The following is a 27949-nucleotide window of genomic DNA, read 5'->3' on the forward strand; positions in this document are numbered from 1 at the left end:
CCCCCCCCCCACGGGCCCTGGTGTGTGTGTGACGGGGTAGAGCCATAACCTCCCCATCGGCCCTGGCTGAGTGTGACAGTGGTGGCGCCCCAACCCCCTGATCGGCCCTGGTCTGTGTGACAGGGGGGGGTGGCCTAACTCCCCTATCGGCCCTACTCTGTGCGTGACAGGGGAGGAGCTCCCCAACCCTCTGATAGGGCCTGCTCTGTGCGTGACGGGGGGGGGGGGGGGGGCGGGCCCCAACCCCTGATGGCCCTGCTCTGTGAGTGACAGGGGGTAGCGCCCCAACCCCCTGATTGGCCCTGCTCTGTGCATCACAGGGGGTGGCGCCGCAACCTCCCCATCAACCCTGCCTTGAGTGTAACAGGGGGCGGTGCCCCAACCCCCCAATCAGCCCTACCCTGAGCGTGACTGAGGGTGGCATCGCAACCTCCCAATCCGCCCTGCTCTGTGCATGACAGGGGGCAGCGCCCCAACTCCCCAATCAGCCCTGCTCTGAGCCTGACCAGGGGCTGCACCTAGGGATTGGGCCTGCCCTCTGCCACCCGGGAGCAGGCCTAAGCCAGCAGGTCGTTATCTCCCGAGGGGTCCCAGACTGCGAGAGGGCACAGGCCGGACTGAGGGACCCCGCCTCCCCCCCCGAGTGCACAAATTTTTGTGCACTGGGCCTCTAGTCTAATAAATAAAAGGTGGTACCATGATAGATGACAACTACAACATCTTATCTGATCTCAATATTAAAAAACATAAAAATGACTTTAGAAAGTACGCAGGTAAGCCTCACCCACAGTCAGACAAATTTGCAAGACGTGTACTGCTCCTTCTTGTTTCAGAAAGTTCATAAAACGAAATAAGAGATCTTGCTGCTCTCTGATTTGCTTCAATTCTAATTTCAGCACCTAGATACAATATGGGAGGAAGAGTCAATTAAGGCTATGTAAATACGTAGTAAAATTGTATCCAAAGTAATATAAATTATTGTTGAAAATACTTACAGATGGCTTTTTATTTCTAGGTTCTGCAAATTTTTGCAAGAATGGAACCAAAGGGGAAGGTGGTTCAGTTGCTTTTTCAGGCTTTGAAGAAAGAGAATTAATTAATTAAAATTGTCATTGATTTGACAGATGTGAATCAAAATTCACATGATATGAAGTGTTTGCTAATATGTTAAATACTCACTGGACTGTCAACTATGAAGATGATAAGCAAATGATTCACAGTATCCTAATAAAAAATCATAAACACAGGTCAGAATAATTCCATTACTAATTCTGTCTAGAATTCTTATAGCTTTTATCATATTACGAAAGTTTCTAGAAAATTAAGGAACAAATGAAGCAATAGCACAGTGTTTGTGTACTTATGTAATACAGAGGGACTTTTAAAAAATCTGCAATGCATGATCTCACCTTTTGTGAAAATGAACAAAGAAAAGTTATTCTGACTTTGGTGTTTAAAATGTTTATAAAATATTTGTTTCTTCAAAATCTTACTAGATCAAAAACAAAAGCAACTCAAGTGTATAACAAGGAATGGGTGAGTAAACAAAATGTTTTATTTTCCTACAATGGAATATTACTCAGCCTTGAAAAGGAAGGAAATTTCTATATATGCTATAACATGGATGAACTTTGAGGACATTATTGTTAAGTGAAATAAACCAATCACAGAAAGACAATTACTACATGATTCCACTTATATGAGGTATATGGAGTAGTCAAATTCAGAAACAGGAAGTCGCATGAGGTCACCAGGGGCTAAAGGGAGGGAGGAATGACGAATTATTGTTTAATGGGTGTAGAGTTTGTTTTATAAAATGAAAAAAAGTTGTGGAAATGGGTAGTAGTGATGGATGCTCAACATTATGTACTTACTACCACTACTGCATATATAAAAACATTTAAGATGATAAATTTTAAATGCAATTAAAGAAAAAAAATTTAAGACTTACTGGATCAGCTAGGAAATCCAAAGAAGGAAGAAACACAGATCCTGAAAGGATCTCTCTTAAAAGTAAAGTCAAGGATCTAGAAAAAGAAACAATGGTGTATACAGTTAGTGATTTACATCAGTTCTTACGTGGGAATCTTGCAAAATGCAAACTAGGATTCAGCAGGTCTGGAGTGTGTCCCAAGATTCTGCATTTCTAACAGGCTCCCAGGTGATGCTTATGCTACTGGTTTACAGGCGACACTTGGGAGTCCTTAATTGGCTAAAAGAGAATACTACTTAAGAGAAAAAAAGCATTTCCTTAGCAGGAAGGACTTAGGTAAGCATTAGAAAACATTTTCTGCCTTGGAATATTATTTTGTAATTGTTAACACTTAAGAATAATGTTATAAATTAGTCAATTTAAAATAAAAACATTTTAATTAAAATGTTAAAATAAATTTTTAAATTTATTAAAATGAAAATTTGTAATAAAATAAAGTAACATTTAAAGTACATCTGCCGAAACCGGTTTGGCTCAGTGGATAGAGCATCGGCCTGTAGACTGAAAGGTCCCGGGTTCGATTCCAGTCAAGGGCATGTACCTGGGTTGCGGGCACATCCCCGGTAGGAGATGTGCAGGAGGCAGCTAATCGATGTTTCTCTCCCATCGATGTTTCTAACTCTCTATCTCTCTCCCTTCCTCTCTGTAAAAACTCAATAAAATATATTTTAAAAAATAATAAAATAAAAAAATAAATAAATAAAGTACATCTGAAAAAATAAGCCATGGTTTCTGCTCTAAGGATTATCAGGGTAAGATTAATGAGGTAATTTATGGAATAATCTAAATATTCTCATACCAGATCAAGGAAGGACGTATCAAATGACATCTAACTATTCTTCCCAGGTGGACACCTTAAAACCCAAATTTGTCTGTACAGTTTGTTCAAATTGTTGCTCCCAGTGAGTCATTATGTACATGTCTTTAAAAAGAAACATCAATCTCGGACATTTCTCATAGCAATTTTTTTGTTCTGATATATTGCCTTGGGCAAGGAAAACAAAAGAAAAAATAAATGGGACTATATCAAACTAAAAAGTTTTTACACAGCCCTGGCTGGTTTGGTCAGTGGATAGAGCATCGGCCTGTGGAGTAACGGTTCTCGGGTTCAATTCTGGTAAAGGGCACATGCCCAGGTTGTGGGCTTGATCCCCAGTGGGGGGCATGCAGGAGGCAGCTAATCAATGATTCTCTCTCATCAATGATGTTTCTATCTATCTCTCTCTCTTCCTCTCTGAAATCAATAAAAATATTTTTAAAAAAAAAAGTTTTTGCACAGCAAAAGAAACCATCAACAAAATGAAAAGACAACCCACTGAATGAGAGAACATATTCTCCAAAGATACATCTGATAAGGGATTCATATCCTAAAAATATATAAAGAACTTACAAAATTCAACACCAAAAAAACAAATTAAAAAATGGGCAACGGCCAAAACCAGTTTGGCTCAGTGGATAGAGCGTCGGCCTGTGGACTGAAAGGTCCCGGGTTCGATTCCGGTCAAGGGCATGTACCTGGGTTGCGGGCACATCCCCAGTGGGAGATGTGCAGGAGGCAGCTGGTCGATGTTTCTCTCCCATTGATGTTTCTAACTATCTATCTCTCTCCCTTCCTCTCTGTAAAAAATCAATAAAATATATTTAAAAAAAAAAAATGGGCAACGGACCTTGTTGGTGTGGCTCAGTTGGTTGAGCACTGTCCCATGCACCAAAAGAACACAGGTTTGATTCCCAGTCAGAGCACATGCCCAGGCTGTGGGTTCCATCCCCAGTGAGGGGGTGTGGAGGAGACAGCCAATAAGTGATCCTCTCTCATCATTCATGTTTTCATGTTTCCATCTCTCTCTTCCTCTCTCTGAAATCAATAGAAATGTATTATCTGACATTTTAAATAAAAGACCTGATAAATTATATTTTTAAATAAAGTATTCATGTCATAGACTAACCTCAAGTTTCAGTGTACTCCTACTATGCTTAAGAATAGCAATATTCATATGGCATGGTTGCAAATACTGCTGACATTTTCCAGGCTATTTATACCTGCAGTCTGTTGCTTTAGGAGGCAAAACATAAGGAAAAAGTAGTTCAGTAAGTTTCCTTAAATAGTGTAATTCATCCCTTCGACTCCTCAAGGCCACATGAAGCTCTGGACCATATTCTTCTAATGCCGCTTGCTGTAAAAACTCTGTATTTTCCACTATAAATATAGATAGAAAATAAATATTTAAATAATTTAAGCAACATTAAATTACTTCAGCCATTTCCACTAACAAAAAAATCATTTAACATAGTCATTCCTTCCCTAGTCATTCCTTTCCTAGCCCTCCTTTCTTCCCATTATGTATTCTACTGAGAAATTTTTTACATCCAGAATATAAAAAGGTAATTTTCCTTTTGGCTAGAAGTTTTTAAATTTTGCAATTAAAAAATCCTTTCCTCCTTGGCAAATAAGAATTTGAAATATGTCACTACTATACAAATCATAGTAAACAAAAGCAAATGTTTTTTAAAAAGTGGAAAAAACTAAAGAAAACATTTTCTAGCATACCCAAAGCTTTTGTTATAAAATGTACATCCTCTGCAAATACTACAAATAAACAAACAAACAAAAAAAAACCCTTAATATTCTTATTGTCTCTGTTTTCACACCAAATTCATTCAGGTAATCCTTTAAAGTAATTATTGTATAGAAAATGGCTTTCTTGGTAAAATTCTGTATCTTATGCCCAGAGTATAAAGACACTAAAGTACAGAACTCTATAAGGTGGACTCCATGAACAGACAGATTACTTAATAAATACTAACTGATGATAAAAGCTATGTTAACATGAAGGTTTCTTAAAAGGTCAAGCACTAAACCAATATTTTAAAACTTGAAAGTAATTGTATTGCTACTCCTTTTTACAGCCTTCCAAAGCTGAGGAGAAAATGCTTTCCCTTATCTGCATTTCATGCCAAGCTTTAAAATCATAGAGTCTGGCCTAGCTGGTGTGGTTCAGTGGTTGAGTGTTGACCCATGAACCAAGAGGTCCCCGGTTCACTTCCCAGTCAGGGCACATGCCCGAGTTGCGGGCTTGATTCCCAGTGTAGGGTGTGCAGGAGGAAGCTGATCAATGATTCTCTCTCACCATTGTTATTTCTATTTCTCTCTCCCTCTCCCTTCCTCTCTGAAATTAATAAAAATATTTTAATTAATTAATTCATTAGTTAATTAAAATAAAATCATGGAGTCTGTGAAGGGAATCTTAACTCTAATTCAACAGCATTTACTTTTGACTACTTACTTCTATTTTTATTGAAAGAGAATATAAATACATTTACCAAAAAAGCCAACATACACATTCTAATAATTTGAGTACTAAGAAGATAAATTTATGCCAGAGGTACAAAAGCAGGACTAGTAAAGAAGGACATAGTTTTTACAAGACATGCTTTTTTTTGTAATCTTCAACCAAAGATATGCTGAAAGAGAGGAAGAGAGAGAGAGAGAGAGAGAGAGAGTGAGAGAGAGAGAGAGAAACATCACTTGATTTCCTTCCACATGCTCTCCAACTGAGGATCAAACTTGAAACCCAGGTCCACTCGGGCCAGGCCAGACATGCATTTTATTTTATAACTAGAGGCACGGTGCACGAAATTTGTGCACTCAGGGGTATCCCTCAGCCTGGCCTGCACCCTCTCGAAGTCTGGGAGCCCTCAGGGAATGTCCAACTGACGGCTTAGGCCCGCTCCTCATGGGGAGGGGGTCTAAGCCAGCAGTCGGACATCCTTAGTGCTGCCACGGAGGCATGAACCCAGCTTCTGGCTGAGCAGCGCTCCCATGGGAGTACATGGACCACCAGGGGGCAGCTCCTGCGTTGAGCATCTGCCTCCTGGTGGTCAGTGCACATCATAATGACTGGTCGTTCCGCTGTTGGGCTGAAACCAGCTCTCTGACATCCCCCTAGGGATCCCAGATTGCGAGAGGGTGCCAGCCAGGCCGAGAGACCCCACTGGTGCAAGATCTGGGCCAGGGAGGGACATGGGAGGTTGGCCAGCAGGGGAGGGACCGCAGAAGGGCTCCAGGGCATGTCCGGCCCATCTTGCTCAGTCCCTATCGGCTGGATCCCAGCAGCAAGCTAACTTACCAGTCTGAGCATCTGCCCCCTGGTGGTCAGTGCACATCATAGCAAGCAGCTGAGCAGCCTTAGCAGATCATTAGCATATTACGCTTTGATTGGTTAAATGGCCAACTGGACGACCAGACACTTAGCATATTAGGCTTTTATTATATAGGATTATGCAAGTATTTTCCCCCAAGAATTTGGAATACTGGTTTTAAAAAAATTTATTTTATAAGCAGGGATTTAAAATAAGAAGACTAAGCTATGCTAAATCTCACTTCCAACTTCTTTACTGATATGATCTTGAACAAATGCTATAATCCCTTTGAGCCTCAGTTTCCAAATTGGTAAATAGTTATTAACACTGAAAAGTTGTCATTCAAAATGTATAAGCAATTAAAATATCTGGTGTGATTATGCATTCATACATAATATATAAGTTAAATCACTAGATTTGAACTTATTCAACATCTGTCAGACATGAGAGATTTCTGCAGTCCTAGATAATAAATAAAGATATCAGGCAAAAGATAAAAAGAATATAGAAGGAGGAAAACCTTAGTTGGGAATATAGCAAAATACAGATGCTGGAAACAGGGCATAGACCAGCCGTGGGCAAACTACGGCCCGCTTGAAATGAATAAAACTAAAAAAAAAAAAAGACCGTACCCTTTTATGTAATGATGTTTACTTTGAATTTATATTAGTTCACACAAACACTCCATCCATGCTTTTGTTCCGGCCCTCCGGTCCAGTTTAAGAACCCATTGTGGCCCTCGAGTCAAAAAGTTTGCCCACCCCTGGCATAGACTAATCCCCACTAGTCACTAGTATATCTACTGCCTAACCAGTCAACAGTTTTCAAACCACAAAAGGAAAAGACCCTAAAATACATGACAAGGAGATAACTTCAGGATGAAAGACTGAATCCTTCTGCACAATTATTACTGAATTTAAATTAAACCAATGCGTCATATATAAAAACATTTCCAAGGTTATGGAAGTACTTACATAGATAGAAAATGTCAATACAAGTTGGGGCAAAAGTAGGTTTATAATTGTGAGTATGTGAAACAATTTTTGTATTATTATTTATTAACTAGAGGCCCGGTGAACAGATTCATGCACTGGTGGGGTCCCTCGACCTGGCCTGCAGAGATCGGGCCAAAACTGGCTCTCTGACATCCCCCAAGGGTTCCCAGATTGTGAAAGGGCGAATCTCAGGTGACACACCCCGGAATCGGGCTCCCTCCTCTCTGGTTCTGGGCATGTCACCCGAGAACCTCAGCTGCCAAGTCACTGCAGCTTAGCTCCTGCATTGAGCGTGTGCCCCATGGTGGTCAATGCGCATCATAGCTACGGTCGGACGGTCAAACGGTCGGCCAGTCAGCCAGTCGCTTAGGCTTTTATATATATATAGACTAGAGGCCCGGTGCATGAAATGCATGCATGGGTAGGGTCCCTAGGCCTGGCTGGTGATCAGGACCCATCGGGGCCTTCCAGCTGCCAGCTGGGACCTCCCTTCCCCTGTTGCTGGCTGCTGGCTGGGGCCTTCCTTCATTCTGTGCTGCCCCCTGGTGGGCAGCGCATGTCATAGTGAGCGATTGAACTCCCAGTCTCCTGGTCGAACTCCCAAGGGAACACTTTGCATATTAGCCTTTTATATTTATAGATTATTGTGTTATTTTCCATATGAACAACTGTAAACCTACTTTGTCCCACCCTGTGTAATCCCTACTCTCAAGAGGCAGATTAAGAGAAAACACCAAGAGGATAAATATGGATGAAGAGGTGAACCTTTAATTATTCCCTGAGTTAAAAACTGTGAGGCCAAGGAATTTAAAGAACAAATTTATGCACTAAAGAAATGAAAAATCAAAACTCTGAAAACCATTTTCGCAATTTTATCTAATTTACTGTCATATTTAGAACACCAGGACCTTTAGATAAAATAACAGTCCTTATGAATTTCAGTAATTGCAATGTTATTACTCCACTCTAGAATTTAATAGTGATTTTTAATACGTTTTTATTGATTTTCGGGGGGGGGGGAGAAAACATTGATGGGTTGGCTACCACACCCACTCTGACAAGGGGAACCAATCCGCAACCCTGGCATATGCCCTGACTGAGAATCGAACCAGCAACTTTTTTGGTGCACAGTACAACGCTCAACCAACTGAGTCACACCAGCCAGGGCTAATGGTGATTTTTTTAAATTGAGGACCCTTTTTTACATGAATAGCAGCAAATTAGCAACCCCTATCATACAAAGACTTAACAATGAATTTCAGTCAAACTGGTCTGTCTATAAATGTAAAACATTCTCATAGAGATAAAATAATTTGAGGATTTTATTAAACTGATCAATTTGACTAAAAATGATTCAATTTACTCATAGTCTGAGTTAAAAGTATTTATCTTTAGAACAAAATAAAGACTATATTAAAAAACTTTTCCCATACAAAAATCTACACACAAATGTTTATAGCTCTATTCATAATTCCCAAAATTTGGAAACAACCAAGACGTCCTTCAATAGATGAATGGATAAACAAAATGTGGCACATCTATACAATGGAATATGAGTAATAAAAAGAAATGAGCTATCAAGCCATGAAAAGACATGAAGGGACATTAAATGCATATTTCTAAATGAAAGCAGCAAGTCTACTTACATAACTCCAACTATATAATGTTCTGTAAAAGGCAAAACTGTAGCAACAGTAAAAAGATCAGTAGCCTTAGCCAGTTTTGCCCAGTGGATAGAGCACTGGCCTTCGGACTGAAGGGTCCTGGGTTTGATTCTTGTCGGGGGACATGCCCACGTTGCAGGCTCAATCCCCAGTAGGGGGAGTGCAGGAGGCAGCTGATCAATGATTCTCTCTCATCACTGATGTTCCTCTATCTCTCTCTCTCTCTCTCTCTCTCTCTCTCTCTCTCTCTCTCTCTCTCTCTCTCTATCTCCCTCCCTTCCTTTCTCTCTCCCTTCCTCCCTGAAACCAATAAAAATATATTTTAAAAAAATAAAAAAGATCAGCAGTTGCCAGGGTTTCATGAAGAAAGGAGGGAGGGATGAATAGGTGAAACAGGGAACTTTTGGGACAGTGAAACTATTTAGTGTGATATTGTAATGGTGGATACGTGGCATTATGCTTGTGTGTCAAAATCCATAGAATATGCAATAAAAAGAGCAAACCCTAGCCCTGGGGTTTGATCCCCAGTCAGCACACATACAAGAATCAATCAGTGAATGCATAAATAAGTGGAACAACAAATCGATATTTCTTTCTCTCTCCCCACTCCCCCTCCTTCTTCTCCTCTCTCTCTAAAATCAATCTAAAAGAGAGCAAACACTAATAAAACTATAGACTTCAGTTAATAATAATGTATCATTATTAGTATATAAATTGTAACAAATATCTATATCCTATATAATAAAAGGCTAATATGCAAATTGACCGACCGACAGAACGATCGGTCACTATGACAAGCAATGACCACCAGGGGACAGACACTCAGCATGGGAGCTGCTCCCTGGTGATCAGTGTGCTCCCACAGGGAGAGCACCACTCAGCCAGAAGCCGGTCTCACAGCTGGCAAGCACAGCAGCGGTGGTGGGAGCCTCTCCCTCCTTAGCAGCAGCACTAGGGATGTCCGACTGCTGGCTTAGGCCCGCTCCCTGAGAAGCGAGACTAAGCCAGCAGTCGGACATTCCCCCAAGGGTTCCTGGACTGCAAGAGGGCGCAGGCCAGACTGAGGGATCCCCCTCCCCCCACCCTGCCGCTGAGTGCACGAATTTTGTGCACCAGTCCTCTAGTATCTATATAAAAGCCTAAGCAACCATTCAACCTGTAGCTATAATGCACACTGACCACTGGGGCAAATTCTCAACACTCAGGCATGAAAACAAGGAACAGACTGATAAATCTCAGAGGGAAGGGGGGAGAGGGGAGAGCGGAAAGAGATTAACCAAAGATCTTGCATACTATGCCAGAACCGGTTTGGCTCAGTGGATAGAGCATCGGCCTGTGGACTCAAGGGTCCCGGGTTCGATTCCGGTCAAGGGCATGTACCTTGGTTGTGGGCACATCCCAGTGGGGGGCGTGCAGGAGGCAGCTGATCAATGTTTCTCTCTCATTGATGTTTCTGGCTCTCTATCCCTCTCCCTTCCTCTCTGTAAAAAATCAATAAAATATATTTTTAAAAAAAAAGATCTTGCATACTAGAGGCCCGGTGCACAGATTCGTTCACTGGCGGGGTCTCTCGGCCTGGCCTGTGGGGACAGGGCTGAAACCAGCAGTCTGACATTCCCCGAGGGGTCCTGAATTGCGAGAGGGTGCAGGCCAGGCCAAGGGACCCCACCGGTGCATAAATCCATGCACCGGGCCTCTAGTACCAACATAATGCAAGATGTCAATAATAGGGAAATAGAGGAGATATATGGGAACTCTCTATACTTACTGCTCAATTTTTCTGTAAACTTAAAACTTTTCTAAAAAAAATTAAGTTTGCTAATAAAAAAGTCATATTTTCTATGTTCTATTTTTATAGAGGTTTCTTTCTTATGTTCTTTAATAGTTAAGTAACTTAACAAAATGGCTATAACAAAGTTACTATCTTCTAGTATGTTTTTGCCCATAACAGGACAAGATTTTAAAAGTTAATTTTTTTATTTAACAATTACAAACTCTTCTAGTTTTTAACTATGTTGAAGTAAAACTATTTTTACTTGTTATAACATTATAAGATAAACACAGAAAACATGTTTTAAAATATAATTTGAAATGTTTCTCATACCTGAGGAATGATTCACACCAAAGAACAAATAAACTAATAATTTACTTTAATTTCAACTCTGCCTAGGATATAATTTCCCCAAATGTACTCTGATTATATTCACTGATATTCTGAGGAAGGAAATATTGGCTTCATGCTCAAATGAGTTTGGGATGCAATGGGTTAAACAAAGTTAAGGCTATTTCTTTGCTGCAGGACTACTCAGAGATTTAGGTATGCTAATACTTACAGGGTATTTCCCGAAGAGGAATACAATATGTAGGAATTAACAGAAAACATGACCATGAAACCTCTTCTACATGGTCATCTTACATAGAATAGTATTCTGCAGAAGATACTGAGAAAACACTGACAAAGAATACCAAATGCAAACAAAAATAAAATCAGTTTGGCAAAGATGCAAGAATATAGCAAGAAACCATTTCATTTAAAAAGAAACATTTTGCCCTAACTGGTTTGGCTCAGCGGATAGAGCGTCAGCCTGCGGACTCGAGGGTCCCAGGTTCGATTCCGGTCAAGGGCATGTACCTTTGTTGCAGGCACATCCCCAGTGGGGGGTGTGCAGGAGGCAGCTGATCGATGTTTCTCTCTCATTGATGTTTCTAACTCTCTATCCCTCTCCCCTCCTCTCTGTAAAAAATCAATAAAATATATTTTTAAAAACATAATAAAATAAAAAAAAATAAAAAGAAACATTTCAGCTTGACCTAAGAACAAGAAAAGTCCTAAATGAAGATTTCATCCTTTCAACCAGAAAAAAAAATTTGCTGAACATATGCTATGTGCAAATCATGACAGTATAAAGGCCAGGACACACATGAGAAACTGCAAATAGGTCATCCTGGCTAATGCACAATCCTCCTATATTATAAAAGGTTAATACGCAAATCGACCAAATGGTGGAAAGACTGGTTACTATGATGCGCACTGACCACCAGGGGGCAGACACTCAATGCAGGAGCTGCCCCCTGGTGGTCAGTGTACTCCCACAGGGGAGTGCTGCTCAGCCAGAAACCAGGCTCACGGCTGGCAAGTGCAGCGGCGGTGGTGGGAGCCTCTCCCGCCTCCGCAGCAGTGCTAAGGATGTCCAACTGCTGGCTTAGGACATCCCCCAAGGGCTCCCAGATTGCGAGAGAGTGCAGGCTGGGCTGAGGGACCCCCACCCACCGAGTGCATGAATTTCGTGCACAGGGCCTCTAGTACACAATAAAAGACAAAAGCAGATCAACATATTCAATGACCAAAAATAATTTAAATATACAGTTTAGACTCTACAGCAGTCATTAATTTTTGGTTAGTAGGGAGGTACCATATAAGAATAGTAAAATTAATACAGCAGCAGTATATATAGGGTGTCCCAAAATTCACACAAGAAGTAATTTTGATAGAAAACAGGTTTATAATTAAAAATTGTAAGTTTTTTATTGATTCATAAAGTATACAGTATAGGGATATGTATGGAATAGCACTCGGGTAAATGGCATACGCAAGCGTGGTCTTCAACATACGCAAAGCCGTGGTCATGGCCATAATTGGTACTTGGTAATGCTTCCAAATTGAAGGGATGAAATCAAAGGGCCACAGATATTTAGAATCTGATTCAATAAACCCAGTAAATTAGGCTTTTATTGTTGTTGTGTGTTGTTAAAGCGCACGCAAAATTCAAATCTTGCATGAATTTTGGGACACCCTATAGCAGCCGTGGGCAAACTACGGGCCGCCGGCCGGATCCGGCCCGTTTGAAATGAATAAAACTAAAAAAAAAAAAAAGACCGTACCCTTTTATGTAATGATGTTTACTTTGAATTTATATTAGTTCACACAAACACTCCATCCATGCTTTTGTTCCGGCCCTCCGGTCCAGTTTAAGAACCCATTGTGGCCCTCCAGTCAAAAAGTTTGCCCACCCCTGCCCTATAGGATAGGCAGTATATAGGATGGATAGTATATAGCTAAGTCAAAATTGTGAAATCATTAAGGAGAAAGGGGGAAGAGATAGTGAGATATACCTTAGAGGAAGCAATGAAGGCAACAAAAAATCATCCAATATAACTCGAGAGAGTAATCAACCCTATATCTAAAAGTTAACTGTATTTTAATTTTCATAGATTGTTGAGTTTTCACAATCACTTATATGATTAACAAACTATTAAAAATTATTTCAGTTTAAAAGAGTACTCTCATAGCATTTGTGAATATACCTGTTAATGTTTAAGTACCCATACTTAGATATTTAAGATGAAAGTTGATATATAAAAATAAAATCACTCAAACTTTATAGTAAAAAATTGTATTACCTTTCTGACTGGCTTTAACTATCACTTCTATATGCTTCATTGCTGCTTTTAATAGTTTCTTGGTTATAATAGATGGTATATCCACCTAGGAAAATTCAACATTAAAATAAAACTTTTAAAATAATTATCACTAAGTTACAATGACAAGAACACGATATATATTTCAGATAGGATCACATGGTCTTAAAAATGAGATGTTGTTATTTGGAATCTTTCAAAAACGTAATTTTAAGGGGAATCTACAACAATGGCACCCAGCGAACAGCTGCGAACCCGGGAACACCGGTCCCCAAGGGGCATGAGCACGTAGATTCGGAAGAGCTCTGCACCCCCTCAGGGAAAGGTCAGATTTCGCCTAGGATAAGGTGAGGTCTGTGGTCCGGGCAGGAGAGAAAAACGCTCACGGTGGGACCTGGAGGATCCAGGGAAGTCTGCGCCCAGAAAAGTCCATGGACGCTGGGGCTGGCGTGATATGCGAATGTGGAAGGGGATCTGCAGGGCTGCTAACAGAAGGGAACTCTAAAAAGCAACTCATAGCTGAACTGGGCGCAAAAGGGCTGCCTGAAAATGTTAACAGTGTACCGGCTGCTTAGACCAAGGGGAAAAAAGACTGCACAGATTTGCGCCGCAGCGCCGGAGTTCGTGCACTTACTCTGGCTCTTTTTTCTCTCTCTCTCTTTTTTTTTTCCTCTTTAAAACCTTGCTTTTGATTACTAAGCCCAATACATAGGGTCACCCAATTGGGGACACTCTAAGAAACTGCAGGGGAAAATTGTTTTTGTGGAACCTGGGGATCAGAGCGGGGAATAAAAACTTAATTTTAAGAGCACTTTATATTCTTAGATCATAGTAACTGTAGCTTTAGAAAATTTTTCTACCACAGTAATGAAAATATCTTAATATGCATGCCCTATATAATAAATTTTTCTCACAATATTTTTATTCATGGTTTATTTCTTTGATATGTTTTACATGCTTTCAAGGAAAACTCTTTGAGGCTATAAACTTGTGTTTACTAAGCTACCTGCAAATAAACTTTTTCATTCTGGAAACTAGTGACTATGGTAGGTTAGTGAGAGAGAACTGAGGGCATATATGAACACCCATAAAATAAAATAACTAAAAATAAATTGCAAATAAAATAAATCACCAAAAAGCAAATTTATTGGACTTTGGCATTTGACAGGCTTTGTTTTCAAAATGGAAAAATGCCACATGTATTATTTTCTAGCCCCTTCCACTTGACTACATGAGATAAACTCCCATGGAAATAAGTACTATTCTACAAAATCACTTTTCATGGCTGAGTAGGATTCTATACATGGCATGTATACTAATTAACCAACAATCTTATTAAAAAAACAGGTTTTCATTATAGAAATGAATTCTTGACATAAATTTTTACATAAACTGATTATTTCTTTAAAATATATTGTTCAAAAATGGAGTTAAATTTGGGAGTAAAAACATTTTTAAATATTTTAATAAAGATTCCCAAACTGCCTTCCAGCCTGAGTTATACCAATTTGGAGTCATACTTGCTTTGCTTGTTTCCCCACAATCATCATTAGTAGATATTGTCACTCTTTTTTATCTTTCAGTGGCAGTCAATCGATGTTTCTCTCCCTCCCTCTCCCTTTCTCTCTCTGAAATCAATAAAAATATTTTTAAAAGTCTATTATTTTAAATATGTATGTATATTAAGGTATATTAAGGTATCTTATCAAAAAGTTATATTTGATGAGACAACGTAGTTTAAGTATTCATTGGCCATTTTATATTTTTCTTTTGTGAACTGCTTATTCATATTTTTTGCATATCTTTTCTATAGTGTTTGAATGTATTGTTCATTTCTTGAATGTATAGAAATGTTCAACAAGATTTATCTTTATTTTATATACTAATGGCAGAGATATTATATACTAATTTATTATAAATATATTAAATTCTACAGTAGACAAGTATGTGTGTCTACCATTAACACACTATAAGAATATATCTGTAGGAAAAGACCCAAACATACACAAAATATGGCTTAAACATCTTTTTAAAAAGTAGGTCATAATAATTACCATTTACATAGTAAATTCATCAAACTGGAACATGACTGTTTTTCCTATAGTTGTCTTTTCATTTCTAACTGCCACAAACCAAGATATCTAAGCATTAAAGTCAAACTGATTAATGAATCATAAGTGATCCATTCATTTTTTAATCTAAAAAAAAATGAAAAGTGAAAAAAGAAAACACAAATATATACAGCATAGGATAAAGTAAATATAAGATTTTTAAAACTCTCTTTAGTAATCATAAGGCCTCAAATTCCCAAATTTCTCATTATAAACATGTACCTTGTGAATCCTTCGAATTAAGACAGATGCAAAAAACCGTAGAGTAATCCTCAGTTCATCAACAAAGGACTCATCATCTGTTACATCCCTTCAATTAAGGAGAAAAACAAGAACTTAGAAGTCCAGAGAAATATACAGTTTCACTTTCTAGAAAGCAAGGGAAGTCTAGAGCATTCTGGGTTTTTTCCATTTACTTATGCTATTTTTCTTTTCTTTCTTACCAAATAATACATTACATTACAGAATAAAAAACAAATATATATAGAAGAAAATAAACATCTCCCATAATTCTAGTACCAAAACAATCACTATTAACTAAATTGAAGTATATATTTCCCTGTAGACATCCATAATGTACATAGTCATATTTTTAGAGTACCAAGATCATTTTCTAAGCAGAATCAAAAATTTTTCTGCCGGAACCGGTTTGGCTCAGTGGATAGAGCGTCGGCCTGCAGACTCAGGGGTCCCAGGTTCGATTCCGGTCAAGGGCATGTGCCTTGGTTGTGGGCACATCCCCAGTGGGGAGTGTGCAGGAGGCAGCTGACCGATGTTTCTCTCTCATCGATGTTTCTGACTCTGTATTCCTCTCCCTTCCTCTCTGTAAAAAATCAATAAAATATATTTTAAAAAAAAAAATTTTTCTAAGCCCTAACCAGTTTGGCTCAGTGGATAGAGCGTCAGCCTGCAGACTCAAGCGTCCCAGGTTCGATTCTGGTCAAGGGCATGTACCTTGGTTGTGGGCACATACCCAGCGGGGAGTGTGCAGGAGGCAGCTGATCGGTGTTTTCTCTCTCATCGATGTTTCTAACTCTCTATTCCTCTCCCTTCCTCTCTATAAAAAATCAATAAAATATACATTTTAAAAAAATAAAATAAAAATTTTTCTAAGAAACAAAACAAGGAATTTTGAAGAAGCAATTGAATTAAATTAATATACAATTAATATACAATAAATTTTAAATTTATTTAAAATATTTATAGATTCATAATATAAACTAATTCTAAATGTAAAGAAAAAAGCATGTATTATTTGAAAAAGAAGAAACTAAAATTCAAATGCTTTTAAACAGAAATTTTGACAACCTTCTTCTGAGGAGCTACTTTTTATTTTCCTGAGATCTTGAGGTCCCTAGGAGAGTCAGGACACTTCCCTAATCAGGATGTGTAATGGTGACATCCTGCACTTGAAGATGGTGCTAACTGTTAAGTCCCTAGGTAGAATAAGGAAGATAATTTACCAACCATGCTTCCCATTATTATAATACTAGTAGCCCGGTGCATGAAATTCATGCACATTAAAAGGGAATTAATCGCCCTAACTGGTTTGGCTCAGTGGATAGAGCATCGGCCTGCGGACTCAAGGGTCCCAGGTTCGATTCCGGTCAAGGGCATGTACCTTGGTTGCGGGCACATCCCCAGTGGGGAGTGTGCAGGAGGCAGCTGATCAATGTTTCTCTCTCATCGATGTTTCTAACTCTCTATCCCTTTCCCTTCCTCTCTGTAAAAAATCAATAAAATGTATTTTTTTAAAAAAGGGAATTAGCGGAGATATTTTAATATTGCTATTTGCCCTTTCTCTATAATAGAAGTGTGAGAGATGAAAGGAAATTAGTAAAATGTATATGAAAATAATATATAAATTTATTAATAAATAAACAGCAACAAAAGGATATAACAACAACAAAGGCATGATATAAAAACAACAGTGATGCAAACAATGACTGATAAAGTGATTAAACTTATTCTAATATCTCCCTGTACACCATATTAAGAGTGAAAACACTTTCAGAGTGCTTGACTAATTTCCCTTGTGATGAAGTACTTAGAACTTTAACTGTAACATCACATGCTCTTCAAACTCAAGAGAAAGCAACATATAACTGAACATGTGCAAAAACGGGTTCAGGTAGGAATATGCCTACTTTGTCTAGAGTTTGTCCTTGTGATTAATTAATAGTCATCACAAATGCTGGCATCACGGGAAACCGTCATCGAATCAATTTAAATGGGAGGCCAGTGTCAGATGGGGACAAATTAATTCTTGGAATCAAAACAACCTCTCCCTCTGCAGATCCTGTTAATACTTCAGCTTCGATAATGTTAGGTCGTAATCTTTTGATAATAAATCTGGTACCATTACAAAGACCCCATTTACTATTGAGATTTCTCAATAGCATGATGATTGCACCCACTTTCAATTTTAATTTATGGCATTCCCAAAGGAGTAATACTATTAAGAAATTCTATGGGAAAATTTTCCTTTTCAGCATCATCTATGGAATCAATGGAATCATCACTCAAATATGTGTGAAATCTCCATCAAGTATATCCAAATTTTCTTCATTTAATTTTTGAACATGCTCATTTTTGGACAAAGAATTGCACGTTTAGATATATTTTTAATATTATCTATAGCAGTGGTTCTCAACCTTGGCTGCACATTAGAATCACCTGGGAATCTTTTTAAAATCCTGATTCCTGGGCCTCATCCTCCGGAAATTGTTTCTTTGTTATGGGGTGGGGCCACAACATTAGTAACAAAGAAACAGAATTAAAACTTTATTGTGGGGAGCCGCTACAGTGTTTTGGACAGGTTCAAGCCTTGGACTGATGAGAGGGTACAGTCCTCTCATTGCCACGTGCAAGTCCCAGCTTGGAGGGCAGGGCCCTCCCAGCACAATTATAGCCAACAGCTGTAGTTGTAAGCTTGAACCTATGGTCTGAACACGTGGCCCTATGTGCCTGAGTGATGTAGGCTTGATAGAGTTCAGGTGCATGTAGTTGAGTAGGATTGAAACCCAGGAGAATGTTGTAAACATCTTGGTCATGCCCTTACTTTGCCTGGTAGCATCTGCTATAAAAAAAGGCATGGCTGTGGGCGTGGTCGCTGTCTCTCAGAGAAGCAGCGTCCCACCAAGACCCGGCTTTCATTCTCTTGCCTGTCTTTTCTAAGCCTTTCAGTCGCCCCCACTCAGGTTCACCCTTGGCTGTGCTGGCGCGGCACACTTTATAAAGATATGCCTCCACCCTCCCAGGGCAGGTTCCTGCCTCAAACCCCGCCCTTACAGGAAACAGCTCCGGGAAACAGCTCAGGGCAGGGCGCAACCATTGCCAAGACAACTCCTGCAGGACTGACTTCCTTCGGCTTGGTCACAGTTCTGGTCGTGATGACCACCACCCAGGGTTTTTATATAAGGAGATCCCAGGGAAAGTTACACCATACACAAAAATAAACTCAAAATGGACAAAAGACTTAAATGTAAGACAGGAAACCAAATATTACAAGAATCCATAGGCAGCAAAATATCAGACATATGTTGTAGCAATATCTTTACCAACACATCTCCTAGGACAATGGAAACTAAGGAGAAAATAAACAAATGGGACTACATTAAAAAAAAAAAAAAAAAAGCTTCTGCACTGCAAAAGAAACCATCAACAAAACAAGACAGCCCACTGCATGGGAGAACATATTTGCCAATGTTATATCTGGTAACGGTTTAATCTCCAAAATTTATAGGAAACTCATACAACTTAACAAAAGGAAGATAAACAGCCCTGGCCGGCTTGGCTCAGTGGATAGAGCGTTGGCCTGCGGACTAAAGGGTCCCGGGTTCGATTCCAGTCAAGGGCACATGCCCGGGTTGTGGGCTCGATCTCCAATAGGGTGCGTGCAAGAGGCAGCCAATCAATGATTCTCTCTCATCATTGATGTTTCTATCTCTCTCTCCCTCTCCCTTCCTCTCTGAAATCAATAAAAATATATTATTAAAAAAAAGAAAGATAAACAATCCAATCAAAAAATGGGTAAGGGCCGAAACCAGTTTGGCTCAGTGGATAGAGCATCAGCCTGCGGACTGAAAGGTCCCAGGTTCGATTCCGGTCAAGGGCATGTACCTTGGTTGCAGGCACATTCCCAGTGGGAGATGTGCAGGAGGCAGCTGATCGATGTTTCTCTCTCATCGATGTTTCTAACTCTCTATCTCTCTCCCTTATATTATTTAAAAAAAGGAAGAAATATATTAAAAAAAAAAAAATGGGTAAGGACCTAAACCAGTGATGGCGAACCTATGACACACGTGTCAGAGGTGACATGCGAACTCATTTTTTTTGGTTGATTTTTCTTTGTTAAATGGCATTTAAATATATAAAATAAATATCAAAAATATAAATCTTTGTTTTACTATGGTTGCAAATATCAAAAAATTTCTGTATGTGACACAGCACCAGAGTTAAGTTAGGGTTTTCCAAAATGCTGACACGCCGAGCTCAAAAGGTTCTCCATCACTGACCTAAACAGACACTTCTCAAAAGCGGACATACAGAAGGCTGAGAGACATATGAAAAAATGCTCAAAGTCACTAATCATACGAGAGATGCAAATCAAAATGACAATGAGGTACCATCTCACACCTGACAGAATGGCTATCATCAACAAATCAACAAAGGACAAGTGCTGGTGAGGATGCGGAGAAAAAGGAGCCCTAGTGCACTGCTGGTGGGAATGCAGACTGGTGTAGCCACTGTGGAGAACAGTATGGAGTTTCCTCAAAAAATTCAAAATGGAACTTCTATTTGACCCAGTAATCCCACTTCTAGGAATATATCTCAAGAAATCAGAAATACCAAGCAGAAAGAACATATGCACCCCTATGTTCATAGCAGCACAATTTACAATAGCTAAGATTTGGAAACGGCCTAAGTGCCCATCAGCAGATGAGTGGGTTAAAAAATTGTGGTACATCTACACAATGAAATACTATGCTGCTGTAAAAAAGAAAAAAACTTTTACCATTTGCAACACCATGGATGGAACTGGAGAGCATTATGCTAAGTGAAATAAGCTAATCTGAGAAATATCACATGATCTCACGATTTGTTGAATATAATGAACAACATAAACTGATGAAAATAGATACAGAGACATAGAAGCATCAAACAGACCGACAAACCTCAGAGGGAAGGCTGAGGGGTGGGTAAGAGATCAACCAAAGGACTTGTATGCATGCATATAAGCATAACCAATGGACACAGACAGTAGTGGGGTGAGGGCATGTGCTGAGGGGTGGGAGTGGGAGGGGAGAGGTCAATGGGGGGAAAAGGAGACATACGTAATATTTTCAACATTAAAGAATTTTTTAAAAATATCCCAGGGAAAGAAATATTACAGCATCAATAGCTATACTAAGGAAAAATACATACTTTAACATTTAGAAATACAGATATATTTTATGTCTAAAGAGCCATAACATGGTAGGTTGGGGAGAGAAAGTTTTTATAACAGGATTTATTTTATAAAAGGACTCTCACCATTAACTTTACTTAAATGGCAAATTCCCCATACTTAAGACAGAATCCAACATAAAAAAATTAATTTACAGAGCTTTTCAGGAAAATATGACACATAAACTGGGTATTAAATTTGTTTTAATACACTGTAGATCAATTCAACCACTAGCATTTTTAATTAGAAAATTCAAAATACACTAAATCAATATAAAATTAGGATAGGTGTCATTAAATATTACATCATAAGTCACATAGGTATAACTGTTCAATATATAACTAAATATCTGATGCTTCTGTAAGAAAACATGTATTCATTTTTTAGATCTAAACTATTTTCTATATTCTGTAAGGTATAGGACACTTGTACATCTATAGCACATGTGAAAAACGAAGTTACTTTGAAAAAATCTTAATATTATAGGAAAATTATCTTTCAATTTAATGAAACATATGAATATAAATTTTTCTTCTAAATGTATAATTATTTCAAATATAAAAAGTATTAAATCATTTATTATATTTAGGAGTAATAAAAAATTCTACAAGTTACTTTTCTTTCAAAAAGTGGCATAAGATTTTCTCCTCTTTGTTATCACTAAACTATTAATTGACTTCCTACATCTGTGGTTATTAACTGAGGCCAATTATACCTCCCAAGTAACATTTAGCAATCTCTAAAGATATTTTTGGTGGTCACAACTAGAAGGAGGAGGGAGTGCTACTAGTATCTAGTGGAAAAGGCCAAGGGTTCTACTAAATATCCTTTAATGCACACACAGTACAGCATCTCACAACAAAGAATTTCTTGGCCTAAAATGTCAATAGTGCCAAAATTGAGAAATCCTGGCCCACGCTAAAATACATCATTAGCATGTTTCACTTAATGGTATTTATTATACTGAAGGAAAAAGGTGTTATAGAAAGAACATACCTGTACCACGGATAAACAAAGTTTTCCAACACTAATTCAAGAACCTGCATAAAAATAAAAACCTGCATAAAAATTATGTTTTAAAGAAAAATTAATTAAGTAAATTCTGGGAAAATAAACTACTAATATATATTATTGAGTATATATATACCAATTTTGTTAGCCCAATTACTAACATCATATACATGACAAAATGCCTATGTCAACCTTACATGGTGGTTGTGATGATCAAAGAGAACATGAGAAAACACTTTGAAAACCATAAAACTCCATAAAAAAGAAAGTTACTATTAGAATGACATACACATTTCTAAATATTTCCATAATGAAAAATTTATTTGAAAAAACTTTAAATTGTTCCTGAATCTGAAGCTTCACTGAACCAAGAAAGTTCTTTGGAAAGAAGGAAAATAATAAGCTACTTTTTTGTATTTTTTTTAATATATATTTTTATTGATCTCAGAGAGGAAAGAGAGGGAGAGAGAGATAGAAACATCATGATGAGAGAGAATCATTGATTGGCTGCCTCCTGCACATCCCCTACTGGGGATTGAGCTGCAACCCAGGTATGTGCCCTTGACCAGAATCGAACCCGTGACCCTTCAGTCCGCAGTCCGACACTCTAACCCCTGAGCCAAACTGGCTAGGGCCTTATTTTGTATTCTGAACTCTCTCTGTAAATCAGTATCCCCAGAATAAAATGAAGAAACAAGTAGATAACTACACTTAAAAGGGTTAAAATTAGATGTCAGTGATTCCTTTGAAAGGAGGATAGTGACTAGAAGGGAGCAAGAAGGAACTTCTAGGTTGCCCAGTGCTGGTTATATAGATATGTTCACTTTGTGAAAATTTTAGCTGCACAAGTTGTATTGAAAAAGTAACAAAACCAACCCTGTATATTAAACCTTCCCTTTTTTTTTAGTCTGGTGTAGCAGTACATTTTAATTTTTAAAAGGACTTGCAGCAGTGGGCAGTAACTTTAAAAAGTAGCAGGGAGGGAATGAAACAATGTACCCAATCTGACTATATCTACATCCTCTCTAATAATAGACAAACATGGTAATTAACCATACCTCTGACACACTTCCCATTGGCTAATCAGGGTGATATGCAAATTAACTGCCAACCAAGATGGCGGCCAGCAGCCAGGCAGCTGAAGCGAACAGGAGGCTTGCTTGCTCCAGTGATGGAGGAAGCCAAGGTTCCCCGCCTGCCACTGCCGGCCTCTGAGCTGCACTCTAAGAAACAATGTTGCAATTATAGAAGCTAAACAAACCCCAGAAACCTGCTTTCAGCCAGCCGGGCCTCAGAGCTGGAGCTGCAACAGTGTTTCAATTATAGAAGCCAAACAAACCAAGATACCTGCTTTCAGCAGCCGAGGTCTCAGAGCTGGAGCCGAGCCTCAGAGCTAAAGCCAGCTCTCAGCTCCAGTGACAGCCATAGAAGGTAAATAAATCCCAGAATTAAAAAGAAAAAAGAAAAAAAAGGAGAGGTTGGGAGCTTCAGTCACCCGCCAGCCTGAAAATGGCCCTCAGCCCCTCACCCAGACTGGCCAGGCACCCCAGTGGGGACCCCCACCCTGAAGGGGGTGTGACCAGCTGCAAACAGCCATCATCCCCTCATCCAGGCTGGCCAGGCACCCAAGCGGGACCCCCACCCTGATCCGGGACACGCTTCAGGGCAAACCAGCCAGCCCCCACCCGTGCACCAGGCCTCTATCCTATATAATAAAAGGGTAATATGCAAACTGACCCTAACAGCAGAATGACTGGGAATGACTGGTCACTATGACACACACTGACCACCAGGGGGCAGACGCTCAATGCAGGAGCTGCCCTCTGGTGGTCAGGGCGCTCTCACATGGGAGGAGCTCTGCTCAGCCACAATCCAGGCTGATGGCTGACAGTACAGCAGTGGTGGTGGGAGCCTCTCCTGCCTCCTCAGCAGCGCTAAGGATGTCCGACTGCAGTTTAGGCCTGCTCCCCGCTGGCAAGTGGACATCCCCTGAGGGCTGCCAGGCTGCCAGAGGGATGTCTGATTGCCATCTTAGGCCCAATCCCCCGGGGAGCGGGCCTAAGCCAGCAGGTGGTCATCCCCTGAGGGGTCCCAGGCTGCGAGAGGGCACAGGCTGGGCTGAGGGACTCCCCTCCCCCCCGAGTGCACAAATTTTTGTGCACTGGGCCTCTAGTATATTTATAAAAGCCTAAGTGACCATTAGGCCATTAGACCGGTAGCTATGATGCGCACTGACCACCAGGGGGGCAGGCACTCTGACCAGTAGGTTTAGCTTGCTGCTGGGGTCCAGCCAATCGGGACTAGGAAAGACGGGCCAGACATGCCCTGGAGCCTCCCGCGGTCCCACCCCAGCCGGCTGGCCCCGATCGGCCCCAATCAGAACTGGGCAAGATGGTCCCAGTCAGCGGCCCAATCAGGGACTGGGTGAGATGGGCCGGATTCGCCCTGTAGCCCTCCTGCGGTCCCTCCCTGGCCCCGATTGTGCACCGATGGGGTCCCTCGGCCTAGCCTCCGCCTTCTCGCAATCCGGAACCCCTTGGGTGGATGTCCGTAGGCCAGGCCGAGAGAGCCCACCAGTGCACAAATCCATGCACCAGGCCTCTAATATATCTAGACAGCAGTAATGAAGGTTGTGGATTCTCTAAATAGTAAGATAACAAGATTTGGATTTTTTTACTACAAAAACTGATTAGTGATATCAGTTGGGATATAAACAGGGATAGGACACAGAGTGGAGATTAGAAAATTTACCATTAAACATTTAGTTTTACTTTATTCCCCATATCCAGTAAGACCAATCACCAAATCCCACAGATTTTACATCCTAAGTAGCTCTTTTCAGGTTGTCCTCATCTCACCCCTATATTGTAGCCTCTAAACTAGTCTCCCTCCTTACAGGCTAGCTCCCATCCCCAACCCCCACAGAGCTGCCAAAGTGACCTAAAACATATATTTGACCACATCGCTTCCTTGCATGAAACCCTCAATATATCAAACCACAATATATCAAAGTAAGGAAAGTGAAGCTGCACTGGTTTTTGAAGGGGCAGGAGAAAGCTGCATGCCAGGCAACAGTTATCATTTATTCCTTTTATACCTCCCACTGCATCCTGTAAGTCACAACTAAAAATTCTAGTTACACAGTTGAAAGTCACTGGCTTCCATGATCAATTAAACTTCTTCAGCATGGCCCTTTAAGTCTTCTGATTATCTTATTTCTAAATGGTTATATAAAAACTGGTTAAGACCCTAGCCAGTTTGGGTCAGTGGATAGAGTGTCGGCCTGCAGAATAAAGGGTCCTGGGTTTGATTTCGGTCAAGGGTACCTGCCTCGGTTGCCAGCTTGATCCCTAGCTTTGGTTGGGGCAGGTGGGGGAGACAACCAATCAATATGTCTCTCTCACATGATGTTTCTCTCTCTCTGTCTCTCCCCCTGCAGTTTACTCTCTCGAAAAATACCCTCAGGTAAGGATTAACAGAAAACAAAAACTGGTTAAAAACTAAGCCAGACCTGAGTTTTAGAATAAGCTCTGCTACCAACCAGCTATGAAACCTGAGAAAATTACTTAAACTCTCTAAACCCGTTTTGGTTAAATAATTTATTAACAGCACCTACTTCATAGGTTGTGTGATTACATGAAATAATGCAAGTACAGTGATTAGCACAGTGTCTATATAGTAAATTATCAATAAATATTATTAGAATACTAGAGGCCCGGTGCACAAAAATTTGTGCACTCCGGGGGGAAGGGGGGGTCCCTCAGCCCGGCCTGTGCCCTCTCGCAGTCTGGGACCCCTTAGGAGATAACGACCTGCTGGCTTAGGCCTGCTCCTGGGTGGCAGAGGGCAGGCCCAATCCCTAGGTGCAGCCCCTGGTCAGGCTCAGAGCAGGGCTGATTGGGGAGTTGGGGCGACGCCCCCTGTCATGCACAGAGCAGGACGGATTGGGAGGTTGCGATGCCACCCTCAGTCACGTTCAGGGTAGGGCTGATTGGGGGGTTGGGGCACCACCCCCTATCACACTCAAGGCAGGGTCAATGGGGAGGTTGCGGCGCCACCCCCTGTGATGCACAGAGCAGGGCCAATCAGGGGTTTGGGGCACTGCCCCTCCCCCCGTCACGCACAGAGCAGGGCCCATCAGGGGGTTGGGGAGCTCCCCCCTGTCACGCACAGAGTAGGGCCGATAGGGGAGTTAGGGCACCGTCCCCTGTCACACACACAGCAGGGTGGATCAGGGGGTTGGGGCGCCGCCACTGTCACACTCAGGGCAGGGCCGATGGGGAGGTTATGGCTCTACCCCATCACACACAGAGCAGGGCCCGTGGGGGGGGAGGGGGTTGGGGCGCCACCCCCTGTCACACACAGAGCAGGGCCGATCAGGGGGTTGGGACGCCACACCCTGTCACACACAGAGCCGCAGGGTGATCAGGGGGTTTGGCGCTGCACACTGTCATGCTGATCTGGTGCCAGGAGGCCTCACAGCTCTGCTGATCCTGGTGCTGGGAGGCATATTACCCTTTTACTATATAGGATAGAGGCCTGGTGCACGGGTGGGGGCTGGCTGGTTTGCCCTGAAGGGTGTCCTGGATCAGGGTTGGGGTTCCCACTGGGATGCCTGGCCAGCCTGGATGAGGGGATGATGGCTGTTTGCAGCTGGTCACACCCCCTTCAGGGTGGGGGTCCCCACTGGGGTGCCTGGCCAGTCTGGGTGAGGGGCTGAGGGCTGCTTTAAGGCTGGCGATTGACAGAAGCTCCCAACCCCTCCTTTTTTTCTTTTTTTTTTTTCTTCTGGGCCAGCTTTAGCTCTGGCTCTAGCTCTGAGGCTTCCGCTGCTGGTTTGTTTGCCGTTCTATAATCGAAACAATGTATAACTTCAGCTCTGAGATCCCGGCCTATATTTGTTAGAATGTTTCAAACTGCCAGCTCAGAGGCCGGCAAGTCAGGCGGGAACGTTGGAGTCTGCAGTCACTGGAGCAAGGAAGCCTCATGTTCGCTTCCAGCTGCCTGGCTGCCGGCCGCCATCTTGGCTGACAGTTAATTTGCATAAGGATACACTGATTAGCCAATGGGAAGGGTAGCGGTCGTACGCCAATTACCATTTTTCTCTTTTATTAGTGTAGATTGTCTCTCTTGCCTAGCCAGTTTGGCTCATTGGATAGAGTATCCGCCTGTGGACCGAAGGGTCCCAGGTTCCATTCCAGTCAAGGGCACATACCTCGGTTGCAGGCTCCTCCCCAGCCCAGGCCCTGCTCGGGGCGTATGCAGGAGGCAACCAATCGATGTGTTTCTCTCACATCGATATTTCTCTTTGTCTTTCCCTCTCTCTTCCACTCTCCCTAAAAATCAATAGAAAAATATCCTTGGGTGAAAATTAAAAAAAAAAAAGAATATTATCTCTTCATTGTCCACATCCTGCTTCACATTTTACCCTCCAGTTTACTGAACATTACACCTTGTTTCAAAGCCTCTCTTTCCTTTCAAAAGCTCTTCCCAAAACCTTAAATACCTTTCCTACACTATCAGTCTGGCAAACTTCTAGTCATACTTCCTGACTGCCCTTCTCAACACTTTATGCACTTCTTCCTCTGTACTAATAATACACTTTATACATTTGTTCCATTATTCCCTGCATTACATTATATTGTAATTACCTGTTTATATGGGGAACTTCCCTCCTAGACTGAAGTTACTAGAAGAAAGGAACCATACCTTACTTCTCTTTTCATTTCTACAGCCTAGTCCAGCTTCTGACTATATAAAAACATCTCAAAATATGTTTTTAAATTTCGAGCTAATATTTATCAAACACCAAAAGTGCCAGACACTAGGTAAAGAGCTTTGCTACATTTCCTTTTTTTTAAAGAAATAAATGAAGTGTCAAAGACATAAAAAATACTCTTGTTAGAAGTCTTGTCTTCAACAGACTTCAAATCAGCAATCTCCAACAGAAATATAATGTGAGCCATATATATTATTTTATTTTTTAATCCTCACCCAAGGATATTTTTCCATTGATTTTAGAGACAGTGGGAGAGGGAAAGACAGAGAGAAATATCGATGTGAGAGAAACTCATCAATTGGTTGCCTCCCGCATGACCTCTGAGCAGGGCCCAGTCTGGGGAGGAGCCTGCAACCAAGAAACCTGCCCTTGACCAGAGTCAAACCCA

The 27949-nt window shown here is 40.8% G+C and overlaps 1 protein-coding gene across 13 annotated transcripts in view; it reads right to left on the reverse strand.

The window, feature by feature from the left end:
* SNX14 (sorting nexin 14) overlaps nucleotides 1-27949 on the reverse strand; it is a 74050-nt gene that overhangs the window by 32700 nt on the left and 13401 nt on the right. For 4 of the 13 annotated variants that reach the window (XM_023759349.1, XM_006095338.3, XM_023759350.1 and 1 more), the window contains exons 5-12: nucleotides 21768-21811; nucleotides 15545-15632; nucleotides 13194-13278; nucleotides 4034-4190; nucleotides 1952-2027; nucleotides 1180-1224; nucleotides 996-1076; nucleotides 785-899 (exon numbers count right to left, since the gene is read on the reverse strand). In XM_023759349.1, coding sequence (XP_023615117.1) covers nucleotides 785-899; nucleotides 996-1076; nucleotides 1180-1224; nucleotides 1952-2027; nucleotides 4034-4190; nucleotides 13194-13278; nucleotides 15545-15632; nucleotides 21768-21811 — 691 coding nt within the window. Of the gene's footprint in view, nucleotides 1-784; nucleotides 900-995; nucleotides 1077-1179; nucleotides 1225-1951; nucleotides 2028-3660; nucleotides 3676-3939; nucleotides 4014-4033; nucleotides 4191-13193; nucleotides 13279-15265; nucleotides 15284-15544; nucleotides 15633-21767; nucleotides 21830-27949 lie in introns of those variants that run through there. The other 9 variants (XM_014461378.2, XM_014461377.2, XM_014461379.2 and 6 more) reach the window with 7 other exon arrangements.

Source organism: Myotis lucifugus, unplaced genomic scaffold, assembly GCF_000147115.1.
Source record: "Myotis lucifugus unplaced genomic scaffold, Myoluc2.0 scaffold_152, whole genome shotgun sequence".
Lineage (NCBI taxonomy): Eukaryota > Metazoa > Chordata > Mammalia > Chiroptera > Vespertilionidae > Myotis > Myotis lucifugus.